The 16,262-nt window shown below is 35.7% G+C and overlaps 1 protein-coding gene and 1 pseudogene across 1 annotated transcript; both read right to left on the bottom strand.

The window, feature by feature from the left end:
- Positions 1–1,107: 1,107 nt before the first annotated feature.
- Positions 1,108–4,281, bottom strand: LOC122314698 (signal peptidase complex subunit 3B-like). Its single transcript, XM_043130228.1, has 6 exons — positions 3,933–4,281; positions 3,768–3,815; positions 2,564–2,626; positions 1,798–1,851; positions 1,524–1,610; positions 1,108–1,434 (listed from the first exon to the last, which is right to left on the bottom strand). The coding sequence occupies exons 1-6, from the start codon at positions 4,056–4,058 to the stop codon at positions 1,309–1,311; spliced, it is 504 nt and encodes a 167-aa protein (XP_042986162.1). The 5' UTR covers positions 4,059–4,281; the 3' UTR covers positions 1,108–1,308.
- Positions 4,282–7,676: 3,395 nt separating this feature from the next.
- LOC122317518 lies at positions 7,677–15,690 on the bottom strand (annotated as a pseudogene).
- Positions 15,691–16,262: the final 572 nt, after the last annotated feature.

The raw sequence follows: 16,262 nt of genomic DNA, 5'->3' as shown, positions 1-16,262 counted from the left end.
AATTTTTTCAAACCTGGCCGAAGACCATTATAGGTAAAAGAATATTTGGGTGGTTAAGAATAAAATGATTTCTGGAACATAAGAATTGGCATTGCAATCGATCAAATAAATAAATAAAAGGAGGTGGTGGAAGTGGACGGGTGTTGACTGTTGTAGCTTGGTTAAGAAGCAGAGAGATTAGAGTATATGGGGGAGGGGAGATCTACACTGTTAGCCTCCCCAAATAAGTCACGGCTTTCGAAACTCAACAAGTCAAGATCCAGATTGCACGCCAGTATTTATGCTGCATCTTCCAATGGCATTAGCAATTTAGCATTGCTCCCTACATTAGCTTTTACTGCAACATTTTATAATGGAAAGGCAACCATCAACCATTGGGATAACATTGTTGAAAGATTTTCGAATCTATTACTCTATCTCCTAATCCTGGAACTGATCTATTCCATTGAGTTTTCAGTATTGTGATGCTCTACTTCAGAGGTATGTAAGCAAAACCCATCTTCTGCACACAAAAAGCCCCTTGGTGGGCAATAAAGCTATCAGAAGATCATACTCCTGAATTTTCATGTGTCAATTTTCCCTGAGACAGAAACTCATCTTATTGGGACAGTCTCACACACTTCAAGTTTGGATTGTATATGAAAGATTATATCACACAGCAATGCGTTCTACAATTCTGTCAATTAGTTCCATATCTTGATACTAGCTATGGCAGTTTTAGGATCAGCTCTCCTAAAATTCCCTGCTCCGCATTGTGTCTATCAATCTTGCAAATCTAACCTTAGAGCTCTTGTTGGAATCTCAATTCGTGGGTTTTCACCTAGAAAGGTCTATAAATTGTCCACGGGTTTATAACTTCTTTGCTAAATTTAGTACTCTCTCTAAATGCTCCAAATTCCATAAAGCTTTCCAAATCTTACCTGATAACAAGGCTCTCCAGCAACCAATGTTTGTGGGCAAGTCTGATGAGAGCATGGGAAAAATATCCTCCCAAGCAAGAGCAAAAACCAACAACTACGAAAAATATTTTGTGGGTCTACGATTCTGAGCATTGGCTGTGGATATCTTGCCTGCTTCTGCCTACAAATTCAGCCGACCTTTTGTAGATTAAAAAAAAACTAAGCTGTTGGATCATGTAGTATTAATCTTAATCCTCCAAAAAAGTACAAAAATTCCACATTTTCGACCAAGTAATAAGAGCCCAAAGTTTTCTTCAGATCCCAATTCTAATATGAAAACCATTCCTCATTTTCCCATGCTGCTCTTCAAAAGAAGTTGGAAATTATAGTGACAACAAACAAGACACACTCATCTATATTCGTCTGGCAAGCGGTACCCAGACATGACTATCTTATCAGCAGACATCTTGCCAGTCTTGGGCATGACATGCCAATGCAATGTCATATTAAATTCTTTACCACGGAGATTGCTTCCCTGTTGAAAGGAAAAGAAAATATTAACCTTTTTTAAGCGAACAAACAGCTAGAGTAACTTCCATCAAAGTGAATGGGGACGTGGCATGCCTGATCAATGAAACGGTACTTGTTTGAGGTATGAATCCAAAACTTTGCATGCTCTTTAGAAGGAATGATGCCATCCCAAAGCGAGATCTGCAAAATGATATTTCAAAAACCATTTAAATGATGTTCACAATATTTTTGTTAGAGAAAAACCTGGAATATAAAAGGCTAGCAAAGGTGTCTGCCATACAATCTGTAATAGCATAGATACATGGGGAAAAGGTTAAAGATGAACAAGTTCAAAATAAAAATAATAATGCAGATGCCTAAAGCTAACCTGATTTAAGGAATTCTTTAGGGTTTCATATTCAGCAGCTACAAACACGAAAACCTGCAGAGATAAAGTAAAACAAAAATCTAAACTCATCAGGCAAATACAGAAGAATAATTGGTTGGAAATTTAAAAGAGTAGATTATAACAGAGCATCCGATTTGTACTAAGCACTTTATTATATTTCAATTTGGTGATGTTTGGCAACATCAAAATCAGATTTCTCACTTCAAACTTCATCTCATTCCCAAACATGCAAAAACAAAAACAATCTTACTCAAATTTTCAAAAACACAAAAAATTAAAAAAAAAATACGGAAAAACTATTCCTAAAATAAAACCAATCTTCAAAACATATTTAATGGGAAACCTAGAATGCCGATTCCCAATCCTCTTAGCCTTTTTAACTACTAAAAAATGAGCATCCATTAGGAGTGCACTTTTAGAGATAGGCTCTTGGTGGGCCCCATCCACTTTCCTTCAAAACTTAACAAAAAAGAGTATGAGCATCCATAGCAATTTAAGAATATAAACAAATTTCTATACCATTAGATCAATCATTGGTAAACTCCATGAGACACCTAGAACAGTGGAAACGATCCTCTTAATCAGAGACGCATATTCATTCTTCAGACAATAGCATCATTAGTCCATAGCATTTACCAAACATTTGTGTCAAAGAAACCACTTTTGTAGACAACCATAACTTAAAGCAACACATGAATAAGAATCATCGCCAAGGTGAAATGCAAGCATATGTCAAATGGTTAACCTGCTTTGTATTCCATGTAAACAACGACTGTAAGTCTGCTGATATATTCAATTGCATGCTGACCTGCACAGAGTGGAAGACAAATCACTTCAAACAGAATCAATAGCAGCTATCAAATGAATTACCAATTTGGAGGAAACACTATTAGAACTAGATGGGGGCATATGCTTGATATATGTGATAAAAAAATCTAATAAAAATCTAAAAGGAAACTGCCTAAAAATAATTTTGCAGGATGCATGCTCGTAGTTAAAGCAAATGGAAAAAACACAAAAGCCTAATCTTTGTCTATTCCTACTAACCCTAATCAATCAATTTGTGTATATGTGAGCAATTATCAGACTAACTACAAAGGAAAAGAAAAACTATAAAAAAGCATAAACAAGAATAGCTTCTTTTTTTTTTTTTGGAAAGAGGACAGGACCCCAATTTCGGACAGCTTAGCTTAAGGAACACATTTCTTCGTGAAATTAAATCAATTAAAATAAGGTAGATAAAACGAAATCACCTAAAGTAGGTTCTATCAGTGAAAAAACGAAAAGCCTGGACCTTGAGATACAAGTCAGAGGTTGATTTTTTTTTTTTTTTTTTTTTTTTTATGAAAGACTTCTATTAAAATCAAGAGCTACCAACACCAAAGGCTACAAACACCAGCAGCTGAGAGTGACAAACAACAGTAACTAAGATTCTAAATTTGGTATTTGTTAGAGGTTGTATTTTTTCCCACTTAAAAGCCTAAAGTAGTTACTTCTGGACTAGCTGAGATATATTAAGCCTAATAAGCAGCAAAAGAACCTCATCTATTCTACCTTCAAAAAGCTTAACGGCCTTCTTCCTCTCTAAATTTTATGGTTCTTCCCTTTCAATCATACACCCTAGAATTCCATTACATTGCCACCAGCCCTATCTATAGTTACAAAAACATCTAACGCCTAACGTTTAAATTAACCAAAAAATGAAGAGATGTTACAATTGGGATCACAACCTGGAATTCTCAAAACCCGTCAAAGTCCATATCATATTTCAAGGAAATTTGAAAGCTTTTTGTTCTCAAATTAACCACAAGTAAACGACGAACGAATCCCAGAAAACCACTCAACATCTGCGGCATCTTTCACACGAATTTTCAGTTTGATTGATAGGCGACCCACATACATATATATTAAAAGGAAACATAAAAGGAAAAAAAAAAAAAAACAATTACCTCGTCGTTACCCTTCGGTTGCTTCTGGAACCGGTTAATGTTCACCACCTACAAACCATAGGAACTAAATCAAGTACGTAAATCGTGGATCTACCAAAAAATTAATAATTAGAACTCAAAAGTTAAGAAAGATAAAGTTTGAGCGAGTGAGAGAGAGGTAGGGACCTTGACATGGGCAGAGGGCGTGGGGCTGTTGAAATTGTCGGATAGGGAGGCCAGGGTACACATGAGGGCCAGAATGGTCATCGCGAAGGTTAGCAAGGCGTTGGCTCTGTACCCAAAAGAATGCATTTTGCTTGGTTAATTGAAATTTGGGGTATTTCTGGGTTTCTGAAGTTTATTTTGGTTCCTTCCCGACACCTCTTGTTTTGCCTACAGCACTGCTAATGCTTCAGACGGCTATGGGGTCTGCTCTGGAAATGGGAGAGAGAGGGAGAGAGAGAGAGTCAAACGTGCGTGCGACAAATAAGAACAGCAGCATTCGTAGAAAATTTGGAGGGTTTTTAGCTTTATGATCAATGTTTCTTTTGCCAGTTTAGTCTTAAGTGGTCGTCGTCTCGTAATTTGGCCTATGCTGTTTTGTTATTGGACGGCACACGTAGCAAGGGACCCACTTTATATATCCTAATGTGGCAATGAGTTCTTTATTTTCAAGATTTTTTTTCGGAATTTTAATTATTTTTTCAGGTTTAAATTAATATTCATAAATATTTTAAACATTATTCTCAAAGTGAAATTAATTAGTATAAATAATAAATAATTTCTCAATCTCACTGCATTTATATATTAAAAGTATTTCTCTTAAATTTAATGGCAAGTTTTGTCCTTGGTACTAAATTTGATAAGTATTAACACGATAATTCTTTAAATTAATTAATAAATAAACTAATTTGCAAAATCCCTATGTTCAATGTTATGATTTAGAAAATCCACAACTTAAACTATGCTAAAATTCCTTATTTTGCTCATTATTTGTTAAAAAAATAACAATATAAATAGATCGGTATTTTCCTAGCAAGCAAACAAGAAAAAGAAAAACCAAAGAGAAAGATTGGACCAAAAGATAAGATAGATTTATGGTTCATTTGGATTCATTATTATAATTTTTTCAAATTATCATATAAAATATAATAAATTTGTCAAAATTTTCAAATCTCAAAATAATAATAAAATTAAAAAATAATATTATAATAATATTTTATTTAACTTTTTAACTTTTATCCAAAATAATCCCTTCTCATATTACTATTCAAACAAGCGAGAACCATCAAATAAAACAGCTAATGAATACATTAATCCATCATGCGTATTTGGAGGGTCCTTTCTTTCATACCCATGAACCACTGTAGTTAAAAACCTGTAGTTCACGCCAGATCATGATCCTTTTGTTGGAAATTTGGACCTCCAAATTCACCTCCCCTAGGATCTACCCTTTGCAGGAATAACAAGAAAAATAGAGAAATAATAATAACACAAGAAATTTACGTGGAAACTCCAAAACAGGAGAAAAACCACCAGACCCAAAGAAGAAAATTCACTATGTGAAAAATTGTTACAATCACACAATTTTTCTCCTCACCACACCCACAAAACTACCCCACTAGTAAATCTTTAACTCTACACATCTTCCCCTTTTACAAAAGGTTAATAGAGGAATTTAACTAAAGTCAAAAGTTACTAGATAAGCTTTCAACTGGTGCACTTAAACTAAGAGGCTAAGCCTCTTATTTATAACCCCAAAATTCTGCCTCTCACTTATTTCCCACCGGTGTGGGATTACAAAAGTCACAAAATTCAACAATCTCCACCTTGTGACTTTGACTGGTCCCACAGCCAAACTTCACCTCAATGAAGATCTTCATAGCTTTCGCTATCATGCTTCACCATAAAAGCATATCCACTCAGAATAAACCAATTCCAAGCATTTCACTTCGGCCCATGTCGAAAACAACCTTGCTGAAAATTATGGTGTAACTTCCACGTTTGGCTCTCCTGGAAGTTCATCAGCCATCGACATTAATTTCCACCACACACCCTGTATCAATGCCAAACCAATGCCTGTATGCAAATTTGTGGACCCGCTAATATTAACACATCCTCTATCATGGCAACTTTGGGAATTAGCGGCATGCCATGAGGATGTACATGTCTCTTTTTAAAGAGCAAAATCTTCCATGGAGAGAGACACAATATTAGCATCATTTCCAGTATCTCCATGTACTGACTTGGAGCCACTTGCCGAACCTGCTCCAGCTCTTGGACAATTTTTCTTGACGTGCCCAGATTGTCCACACTCCCAGCAGACTACTTTCTTCTTCATGGAGTTCTTCATCTTCCCATTTCCAGCTGCTACCATTACTGAGTTCTCAAGTGGAGCATTACTTCCACTACTTAGTCTTCTCTCTTCAGAAAAGATTTTACTGGTAACTTCTGAAAAAATTATTTTCTCCTTCCCATGTATCAAAATAGGTTTCATGTGCTCATAGGAAAGTGGAAGAGACCAGATGAGTCTCAAGGCTTGATCCTCATCATCAATTTTAACTCCAATAGCTTCTAGCTCAGCGACAATGCCATTGAGAACACTTAAATGATCTGAAATAGTTGTACCTTCATTCATCCGCAGTGTATGAAACTGCTCCTTCAGGTACACACGATTTGAGACGCCTTTCGTCTGATACAACTCTTCAAGTTTTTCCCAGAGTTCCTTTGCCGTAGATATTCCATGCACATTTGCAAGAACATTTTTGGCCAGGCACAGACGTATCGCACTTGTTGTTCTCAAATCCAGATCCTCCCAATCTTCATCGCTCATTTTAGATCTGCTCCTTTCACCAGTCACACTAGTACCAGTGCTGACTTCATGTATTGGTCTGCCCTTCAATACCTTGTGTAATCCTGATTGAATCAAGACATCCTTGACTTGTACTTGCCACAAGCCAAAATTGATTCTCCCATCAAATTTCTCCACCTCAAATTTGACAAGATTTGAAGGCCTACTTCCTGACATTACTTTGATGAATTTACTGTAGAAATGAATAGTACCTCACTAAGTCAGTTCCCAGGAAAGATTGGAGGGTCACAATGGACACACTTAAAATTTCCAATCTCCTAGACAGAACCTCCTTAGACTGTACGTATCCACACTACCATACCAAAGCTCCACCCCACAAAAAGAACCTAGTGGCTCTGATACCAATTGTTGGAAATTTGGACCTCCAAATTCACCTCCCCTAGGATCTACCCTTTGCAGGAATAACAAGAAAAATAGAGAAATAATAATAACACAAGAAATTTACGTGGAAACTCCAAAACAGGAGAAAAACCACCAGACCCAAAGAAGAAAATTCACTATGTGAAAAATTGTTACAATCACACAATTTTTCTCCTCACCACACCCACAAAGCTACCCCACTAGTAAATCTTTAACTCTACACATCTTCCCCTTTTACAAAAGGTTAATAGAGGAATTTAACTAAAGTCAAAAGTTACTAGATAAGCTTTCAACTGGTGCACTTAAACTAAGAGGCTAAGCCTCTTATTTATAACCCCAAAATTCTGCCTCTCACTTATTTCCCACCGGTGTGGGATTACAAAAGTCACAAAATTCAACACCTTTTGTGATTTATTTTCTAAATCTTGCTTAATTTGCCTTTTGTTATAAGTCTAAACAATACATTATATTCAATTTTTGTGCACGGATAAGGGATCCCCGTAGTGTTGCATGATGTGCATGTAGGCAGTAACGTACTGAGATTTGAGCATATTTTGTATTATGGTACTTCATATTACACAAACCATCAAAGCTAATCACCAAGACAAACCCCTTTTATTTTGTTCAAAATGAGACCAAGTACATACGTATGATCAACGCAGCCCCCCCTATCTCCCAGTTCTCGGTGATCTAAGATTCTAAGGACTCGTAGTAGCGAAGTTGAAGTTGGCACAATTGGTACGGCGAAATAGTAGCAAAGAGCTAAAACCAAGCCTTGATCTATCCAGATCAAACTGCAGAAGATTATCCTCCAACTGGTATGCACCTATGACAATAGAAGCTCTTGGGTGAGACCCTTCATCCACAAAGCCTAAACATGTCACCCCTTTACTTGCCCGGACCATCAAGTTTGCACCAAAAATCCTCCACACGACATCTGGTGAGTGCAACTCAAGGTCGATGTTAGGAACAGCAGGTCCAAGTCGTGAGCTTAGAATCTTGTTCGAGTCATAACAAACCTCAAATGGTGCCACAGGTTTTACTTGAGGTATCCCACTGAGCTCATTGGCGAAAAGTGATAGTTTTGAAAATCGAGTGCTCAATAACTGTGTAAGGAGTTGGGGTGCTGATCATTGTTCCTCCTAAACCACGTTTGTTGATTGAGAAGAGAGATTTGCGTAGAGGAACAAGCTTGTTATTGATTTTTATTGAGCTCACTTCTATGTAGTACTCTCCTTCTCGGCTTATGGTTAATGGGGTAAAGCTTAATGGATGTGACACATCGATTCCAGTAAGCATATGGTATGGCCCATCTCCGAAGAAAATGACTCCCTATCGTGTGAGGAAGATGTCAGACATAGAGCAAATTTGGGTTGAAATCCGAAGTGTGAAGCAAGTTGAATTGGAACAGCAATTGGTGCATGGCCTAGTCCTATCACGCCTTGAACATTTTTGGGTAAGCCTTATTGATCATTTCTCACGGAAACCGTTTGTAGGAACGAGTCTCTAGCTCCCTTTGATTTTAGGAGCTCTTGAAATAATTCACATCTGAGTCTTCATCATGTTTGTAGAATGTTAGAACTACCCATGATAAACTAAACATGTGGGACATGTAGCCACCAAAACTTGATGAGAGCTTTGGCTATAAATAATACAGTTTGGTCCCCAAACTCACTTCACTCAATCAATTCAGTTTTACACCATTTAAATATAATGAGTAGAGCTTGGAAGTGCCAAAACGAGATAGAGAAATAATGAGAAAGTGTGACTAAGTATCAATGGCCGGAGGTATGACTCCTTGTATATTTTCAGTTTTGATTCTTATTAAGTGTTTAATTCTGCATGATAGAATCATTATTAAGCTTACATTTAGTGTCAAAGCCAGGTTCTATCTCTGCCTTGATAATTGTACAGATACTCTATTTGTCTCTGTTTTTAGCCGTGATTTTTGAAGAAATTGAGTTTTGTTTTTGGATTGTTTTTTATTCAAAACAACATTAAATTCATATTCAAAACAACATTTCTAAGCTTTATGAGAAGAAAATATTAATTTTTGACATCAAAAAATGTGATTTTCGGATTGATTTTTTGGAGTTACTGTTCATTTCTGGAGGTTGCAAACGACCAAAGGACATGTAGTTTAGTGGGCAGCCTAGAGCTAAATCGCACGTCATTTATAGTCTGGTAAAAAATGACATATCGTTTAGTTGGGGTGCTCTTTGATTAACTACGTGTCTAAGCAACACGTCGTTTATGGCTTGGTGAAAAACGACACGTCATTTAGGAAGGCAGCATTGAATCCGTTTAGGGGAAAAACGACATGTCGTTTAGATCAATTTTTTTAAAAAAAGAAATGGAGGACCTGTAGTTTATTTAGCTTGTTTATAAATTTTGCTCATTTTTTCATATAGTTATTATTTGTTTTCATTGTGTGCAATTTAGATGATTGTTGTGCAAAATTAATAATTATGCTCATATTTAGTTTGCATGAATTGATTATTCATGTTCTAAATTAATACACGCAATTTTGATGAGTATATATGCATATAGTTAAAAGCATGAAATTAAATATTATGCATAATAATTATAGTTTTAATTATGCAATGTTTATGTTTAAATTGTGAGAATATTCTGTGCATAATAATAACATGTTATTTTCAGTTAAAATTATGCAATTTATAATTATTTTCATATTTAGTTAATCCTTATGCATTAAAGGTATAATGTTTAGTGATCAATATGATTTTTGGTTAATTAAAGAATAGCCACAGCATTTTAGTTAAATAAAAATCATATATTATAATTTATTAGGATTGCATAAATAATATTTAGACATTAATTATAATTAATCATATTTAGTATAATAAATTTTATCCCACAGGAATTTTTATTATATGATTACTTAGGATAAAATATCAAATTGTTCATAACTTACTCACAGGAATTATAAATTAATAATTTGATAGTTTTATCATAAAGTTTAATATTAGAAAGAATATATATTAAATTATAATCATTAATAGATTATTTGCTGTGGGAGTATGAATGTGTACATCTAAGGAGGTTCTATCTAGGAGACTGAATTTTAAGCGGGACCATTGTGACCCCTCCAATCTTTCTTGGGAATCTTGAAGTTCTTTCTTTTTACATAAGTATTGAGTAAATAATTTGATAAATTCTATCATAAAGAATAATTGAATCTGCTTGAATTAAAATTTTAGCTCACGGGCAATTTTTATGTCATTAGATTCAATTTTTAAGTATGATTTACATTAGTAAACCATGAAATTTTATTTAAGCCTCAGTTTTAATATAAGCATGTAATATATAATTTTTGCAATTGTACAACCTGCAAGTCTCTCTAATATTCATTATGATATCCTTGAACTTAAGGGAGATAACTATAAGGTCTAGAAGGAGAGAATTCTTCTTCATTTAGGATGGATGGACATTGACTATGCTATTAGGAAAGACAAACCACCAACACTTACTGATACCAGCACTGCAGTGGACATCATGCTTTTATGAACAATATGAGCAATCTAATCGCCTCAGCATGATGTTCATTAAGACTAGAATTTCTGCTGGTATTCATAGTTCTGTTAATCAGCATGAAAAGGCCTGAAACTTGCTGAAAACCATTGATGATCAATTTGTCACTTCAGAAAATGCACTAGCAAGCACCCTAATTATGAAATTCTCACCCCTAAGGCTCACTAATGTGAAAGGTATGCGTGAGTACATCATGCAAATAAGGGACATTGTGGCTCAATTGAAGAAACTCGATGTTGAAATGTCGGAATATTTCCTGGTGCACTACTGAACACCTTTCCACCCCAATATACACCTTTCAAAATATCATACAACACACAAAGATAACTGGTCAATTAATGAACTAATGATCATATGTGTTCAAGAAGAATGAAGACTAGTGATGGAACAAAGAGAAAGTGTAATGCTAGCAATGCATGAAAAGGAGAAATCTCAAGTCAACAAAAAAGGGAAAGGTAAAATACCTATCCAAGTTGGTGTTGGAATCAAGAAATATTCTAAGTGTTTCTTCTATAAAAAGAATGGACACATGAAGAAAGAATGTGTCAAATTTCAGAAATGGCTTGCGAACAAAGGTAATCCAACCTCGTTTGCTTGTTATGAATTTAATATGGTTAATGTCAATATTAACACATAGTAGATTGACTCTGGATCAATAATCCACATTTTGAATTCCTTGCAGGGTTTGCAAAACGTAAGGAAGCCAGTGGGAAGTGAGCAAAGCATCTAATCAGGAAACAAGATGGGCTTGCATGTGGAAGTTATAGGAACTTGCTATTTAATTTTGAGTAGTGGATTTGTTTTGAAGTTAAAAAAGACCTTTTATATTCCAAGTTTTTCAAGAAATATTATTTCAATTTCAAGGCTTGTAATTTTTTAATATTCCTTTAGTTTTTCAAATTCATCCTTTAGTTTATTTTATAAATCTGATTGTGTTGGAAATGGAACATTGTCTGATGGTCTTTACTACATTAATTTACAAAACAATACCACCTATGATTCAATGCATGTTCACACTGGCACTAAAAGATGTGTTATCAATGAGAATTCCTCAAAATTGTGGCACCGGAGATTAGGTCATATCTCCACAGAAAGAGTTAAAAGATTAGTAAATAAAAGAGTACTAAATACTCAGGATTTTACTGATTTTGAGACTTGTATAGACTGTATAAAGGGAAAGACCAACAAGTCAAAGAAAGGTGCCAATAAAAGTTCAGACATATTAGAAATCATACATACTGATATATGTAGTCCAAACATGGACTCACATGATCAAAAATACTTCATCTATTTTATAGATGATTACTCACAATATATGTATTTTTACATGCTTTATAATAATAATGAAGTATTAGACGCCTTTAAGCTCTTTAAGACTGAAGTAGAGAAACATTGTGGTAAGCAAATTAAGATTGTGAGATCTGATAGAGATGGAGAATATTATGGTAGATACACAGAGGATGGACAAGCACCTGGGTCATTAACAAAGTTTCTTCAAGAGCATGAGATTGTTGCCCAATACATCATGCCTAGTTCATCGGACTAGAATAGTGCAGCAGAAAGAAGAAACGAAACATTATTGGACATGGTGTGAAGTATGCTTAGCAGATCCAATCTTCCTAAATCCTTGTGGGCTGAAGCACTTAAGATGACAGTATATATATTAAACCGAGTTCCAACCAAGACTATTCCTAAAACGCCATTTGAAATATGGAAAGGTTGGAAACTGAGTTTGCGACATATGCGCTTTTGGGGATGTCCGTCTGAAGTGAGAATTTATAATCAACAAAAGAAGAAGTTGGACCCAAGGACTATTAATGGGTATTTCATTGGATATGCTGAAAGGTCTAAAGGTTACACATTTATTGTCCATCTCACAGCACTAGGATTGTGGAATCAAGAAATGCAAAATTTCTTGAAAATGGCTTGATCAATGGAAGCAATCAAACCAAGAACATAGTTTCTGAGAATGATCATTTAGAATCCCAACCTTTCACCTCAAGTGATAAATTGGTTATTGTTCAGAGCACCCCTCAAGTACGAACTGGTGTTGAATAACCAATCGTTGAAGTTTCACAAGCTACTGACAACATTCCAATAGATCAAGTGGTTCAAGAGTTGCCGAGAATGTTTGAACAAAAAGTTGAACCACATACTTCTCAAGAATATGATGATACAACATTAAGAATATCTATTAGGCATAGGAGATCAGTAATCCTGATGATTATGTTGTGTATCTACAAGAGTCTGACTACAACACTGGAGTCGAAAATGATCCCAAGTCATTTTCACAAGTCATGAGTTGCAAAAAATCAGAATTATGGTACAATTTCATGAAGGAAGAGATGAATTCTATGAAGAGTAACGAAGTTTGGGATCTTGTTGAGTTGTCTAATGAGGTAAAAATCATTAGATGTAGATGAGTTTTTAAGATAAAGAAAGACTCATTAGGTAACATTGAGAGATACAATGTAAGACTAGTCGTTAAGGGATTCACTTAGAAAGAAGGAATTGATTACATTGAGACTTTCTCTCATGTATTTAAGAAAGATTCCTTGCACGTTATTTTGTCATTAGTAGCCCATTTTAACTTAGAGTTGTAACAAATGGATGTGAAAATGGCATTTCTCGATGGAGATCTAGAATATGAGGTTTACATGAGATTCCCCTCTAGTGATGGTGAGCAATTGGTTTGCAAGCTTAAGAAGTCCATATACGGTTTAAAACAGGCATCCCACCAATAGTATTTGAAATTCTATAATATAATTTCTTCATTCGGTTTTGTAGAAAACATTATGCATCAATGTATATACCAGAAGGTAAGTGGGAGTAAAATATGTTTTCTTGTTTTATATGTAGATGACATTTTACTAGCAACCAATAACAAATGTATGCTGCATTAGGTGAAAAAATTTCTCTCTGAAAATTTCGATATGAAGGATATGGGTGAGGCATTTTATGTCATTAGCATTAAGATCTATAGATATAGATTTCGAGGTATCTTGGGTCTGTCTCAAAAAACCTTCATTAATAAAGTTTTAGAGAAATTTCGAATGAATGATTGTTAACCAAGTGTAGCCCCATTGTGAAGGGTGATAGGTTCAATTTGAACCAATGTCTAAGGAACGACCTTGAAAGAGAACAAATGAAGAATATTCCATATGCTTTTACTGTTGGAAGCCTAATGTATATTCAGGTATGCACAAGACTCGACATTGCATTTGCTGTAGGAATGTTGGGACGATATCAAAGTGATCCAGGTTTAGACTACTGGAGAGTTGCAAAGAAAGTAATGAGGTACCTTCAAGGAACCAAACACTACATGCTTATGTATAGACGGACTGACAATCTGGAAGTAATTGGCTACTCAGATTCTAACTTTCATGGCTGTATTGATTCACGCAAATCAACATCAGGATACATTTTTTTGATGGCCGGTAGAGCTGTATTATGGAGGAGTGCCAAGCAGACTTTGATTCCCACTTTCATTATGAAAGCTGAGTTCGTCTCCTGTTTTGAGGTTACTTCACATGGTGTATAGCTTAAAAGTTTCATCTTTGGATTTAGAGTTATGGACTTTATCACTAAACCATTGAGAATACATTGCGACAATTCAGCTGCTGTTTTTATGGCCAAGAACAACAATAGTGGGAGTCGAAGTAAACACATCGATATTAAGTATTTAGCCATAAGGGAAAGTGCTAAAGAAAAGAAAGTGGTCATTGAGCACGTAAACACTGAGTTAATGATATCTGATCCTTTGACTAAGGGCATGCCACCGTTGAAATTCAAGGATCATGTAGTGAATATGGGACTTGGTTCCATTATGTAATTTTTCATTTTATGAATAATGTTACTTTAATGAACATATTAAGTATTATGATATTTTTCTCATATTGATGTGCACCTTAATTTACTTTTGAGAAAATTCATCAGTGTTGGACCAAGAATAAACATAGGGTTTATTCATTAAGAAATTGTTGCCACATAAATTATGATATTTAAGAAATAAATAGATAATAATACATGGAAAGGTAATACTCGTCAATAGAGGACTTATCACGATGATTTATGTACTTATTACAGATTATCAATGGATTTAAGATGAGATATTAGATTAGAAGTGTGGACCAAGTGGGAGAATGTTGACTGTTCTCACGGAGACCGTTTGTAAGAACGAGTCTCCAGCTCCCCTTGATTTTAGGAGCTCTTGAAATGGTCCACATTTGAGTCTTTATCAGGTTTGTAGAATGTTAGAACTACCCATGATAAACTGAACACGTGGGACACGTAGCCACCAAAACTTGATGGAAGCTTTGGCTATAAATAGTACGGTTTGGTCTCCAAACTCACTCAACTCAATCACTTCAATCTTACACCATCTAAATAGAGTGAGTAGAGCTTGGAAGTGCCAAAACGAGAGAGAGAGAGAGAGAGAGAGAGAGAGAGAGAGAGAGAGAGAGAGAGAGAGAGAGAGAGAGAGAGAGAGAGAGAGAGAGAGTGTGAATAAACATCAATGGCCGAAGGTACGATTCCTTCTATATTTTCAATTTTGATTCTTATTAAGTGTTTAATTTTGCATTATAGAATCATTATTAAGCTTACAAGCCTTTCTTCAATAGAAAAGAAGGTGCACAAGCAAAGAGAAACCAAAGCACCCTAGCCATTGGCCCTTGGTTAGACCCTTGAGTTGACTGAATTGAGAGGACATCTTGAGCAAGTTCACCCATGACACTCTAGTGTGTCACTCGGTTCACCACTAGGAGCCCGCAGGTGTTGTTATGGCACCCGCCGAGTCTAGCCGTGGAGGCTAGACAAGTGTAGCAATAGTGGCTATTGGCTCTAGAGCAATGGGTGGAGTGACAATAAGGAGCATAGTAGGTTGATGACAAGTATTGTTGCTGGCAATTCTCCCACAAGAACTGCCCGTTTAAGTCTACGACAAAGGGAACCTGCAGAAGAGGGCTGTAAATATTAGCCACATGAAGACCTGTGCTAGTATCTTTTTGCATTGGTAAAACGAGCTTGTTTGGCTTGAAAATGGTTCTGGTTCGGGTTTGGGATTGTGATGAATGAACAAGGGAAGAGAATGAAAGAAAGATGAGAAGAGGATGCAGCAGAGAAGCCATTGATGGACTGTGAAAGCTTACTATAAATGAAGGGTTGAAGAGGATGTGCATTTAACAGGGTATGCTTCTAGGCTATAGAACTGAAGGAATAATGGAATATGGACATTTTGAGTGTTTGGCATTGTTCAGAGCAGAGTTTGGACCTTTTCTGCATCAGATGGGCTCTGGTTATGCTTTATTTTTTGAGCTCAGATGAGCACCAACTTGGGTAAGGGAACAAAGAGTTGGGGAGTGTGAGAGGCACTCGGCAGTCGCATACAGAATATCGCTTCAACAGCCATGCAGAATATGTTGGATGAGCTCACAATTTTGGGTCGGTCCACACATTGCCATGAACACCGCGATTCAGCTCATTGTTCATCATTTTTACGTAGTTTGCTTGTCGTTTTGGAAATCTAAAGCGATTACTACTGCATTCTTGTCTGAAACTGCAAGCATTCTACTGACACTTTACTAAAGAAAATAATGTAAATAACCATGTCGGTTATATCCTGGATAATTGATGTGATAAACAAATAAGACGTTTTGTGTTGGTTCGATCGATACAAGTGACTCAAGGTTGACATGCATGTGTTGGTTTGTTATCAAAATCTTTTCTGATTT

Source organism: Carya illinoinensis, chromosome 7 (assembly GCF_018687715.1).
Source record: "Carya illinoinensis cultivar Pawnee chromosome 7, C.illinoinensisPawnee_v1, whole genome shotgun sequence".
NCBI lineage: Eukaryota > Viridiplantae > Streptophyta > Magnoliopsida > Fagales > Juglandaceae > Carya > Carya illinoinensis.
The sequence above is the reverse complement of the archived record's forward strand: the minus strand, read 5'-3'. Positions and strand labels throughout refer to the sequence as shown.

Excerpts from the sequence above, each read along its gene's own strand:
- LOC122314698 (XM_043130228.1), bottom strand. The coding sequence starts at position 4,058 with ATGCATTCTTTTGGGTACAGAGCCAACGCCTTGCTAACCTTCGCGATG. Across the intron at positions 3,816-3,932 it reads CGCCCTCTGCCCATGTCAAG|GTGGTGAACATTAACCGGTT; the intron begins GTCCCTACCTCT and ends TATGGTTTGTAG. Across the intron at positions 1,435-1,523 it reads AGTACCGTTTCATTGATCAG|GGAAGCAATCTCCGTGGTAA; the intron begins GCATGCCACGTC and ends TCCTTTCAACAG.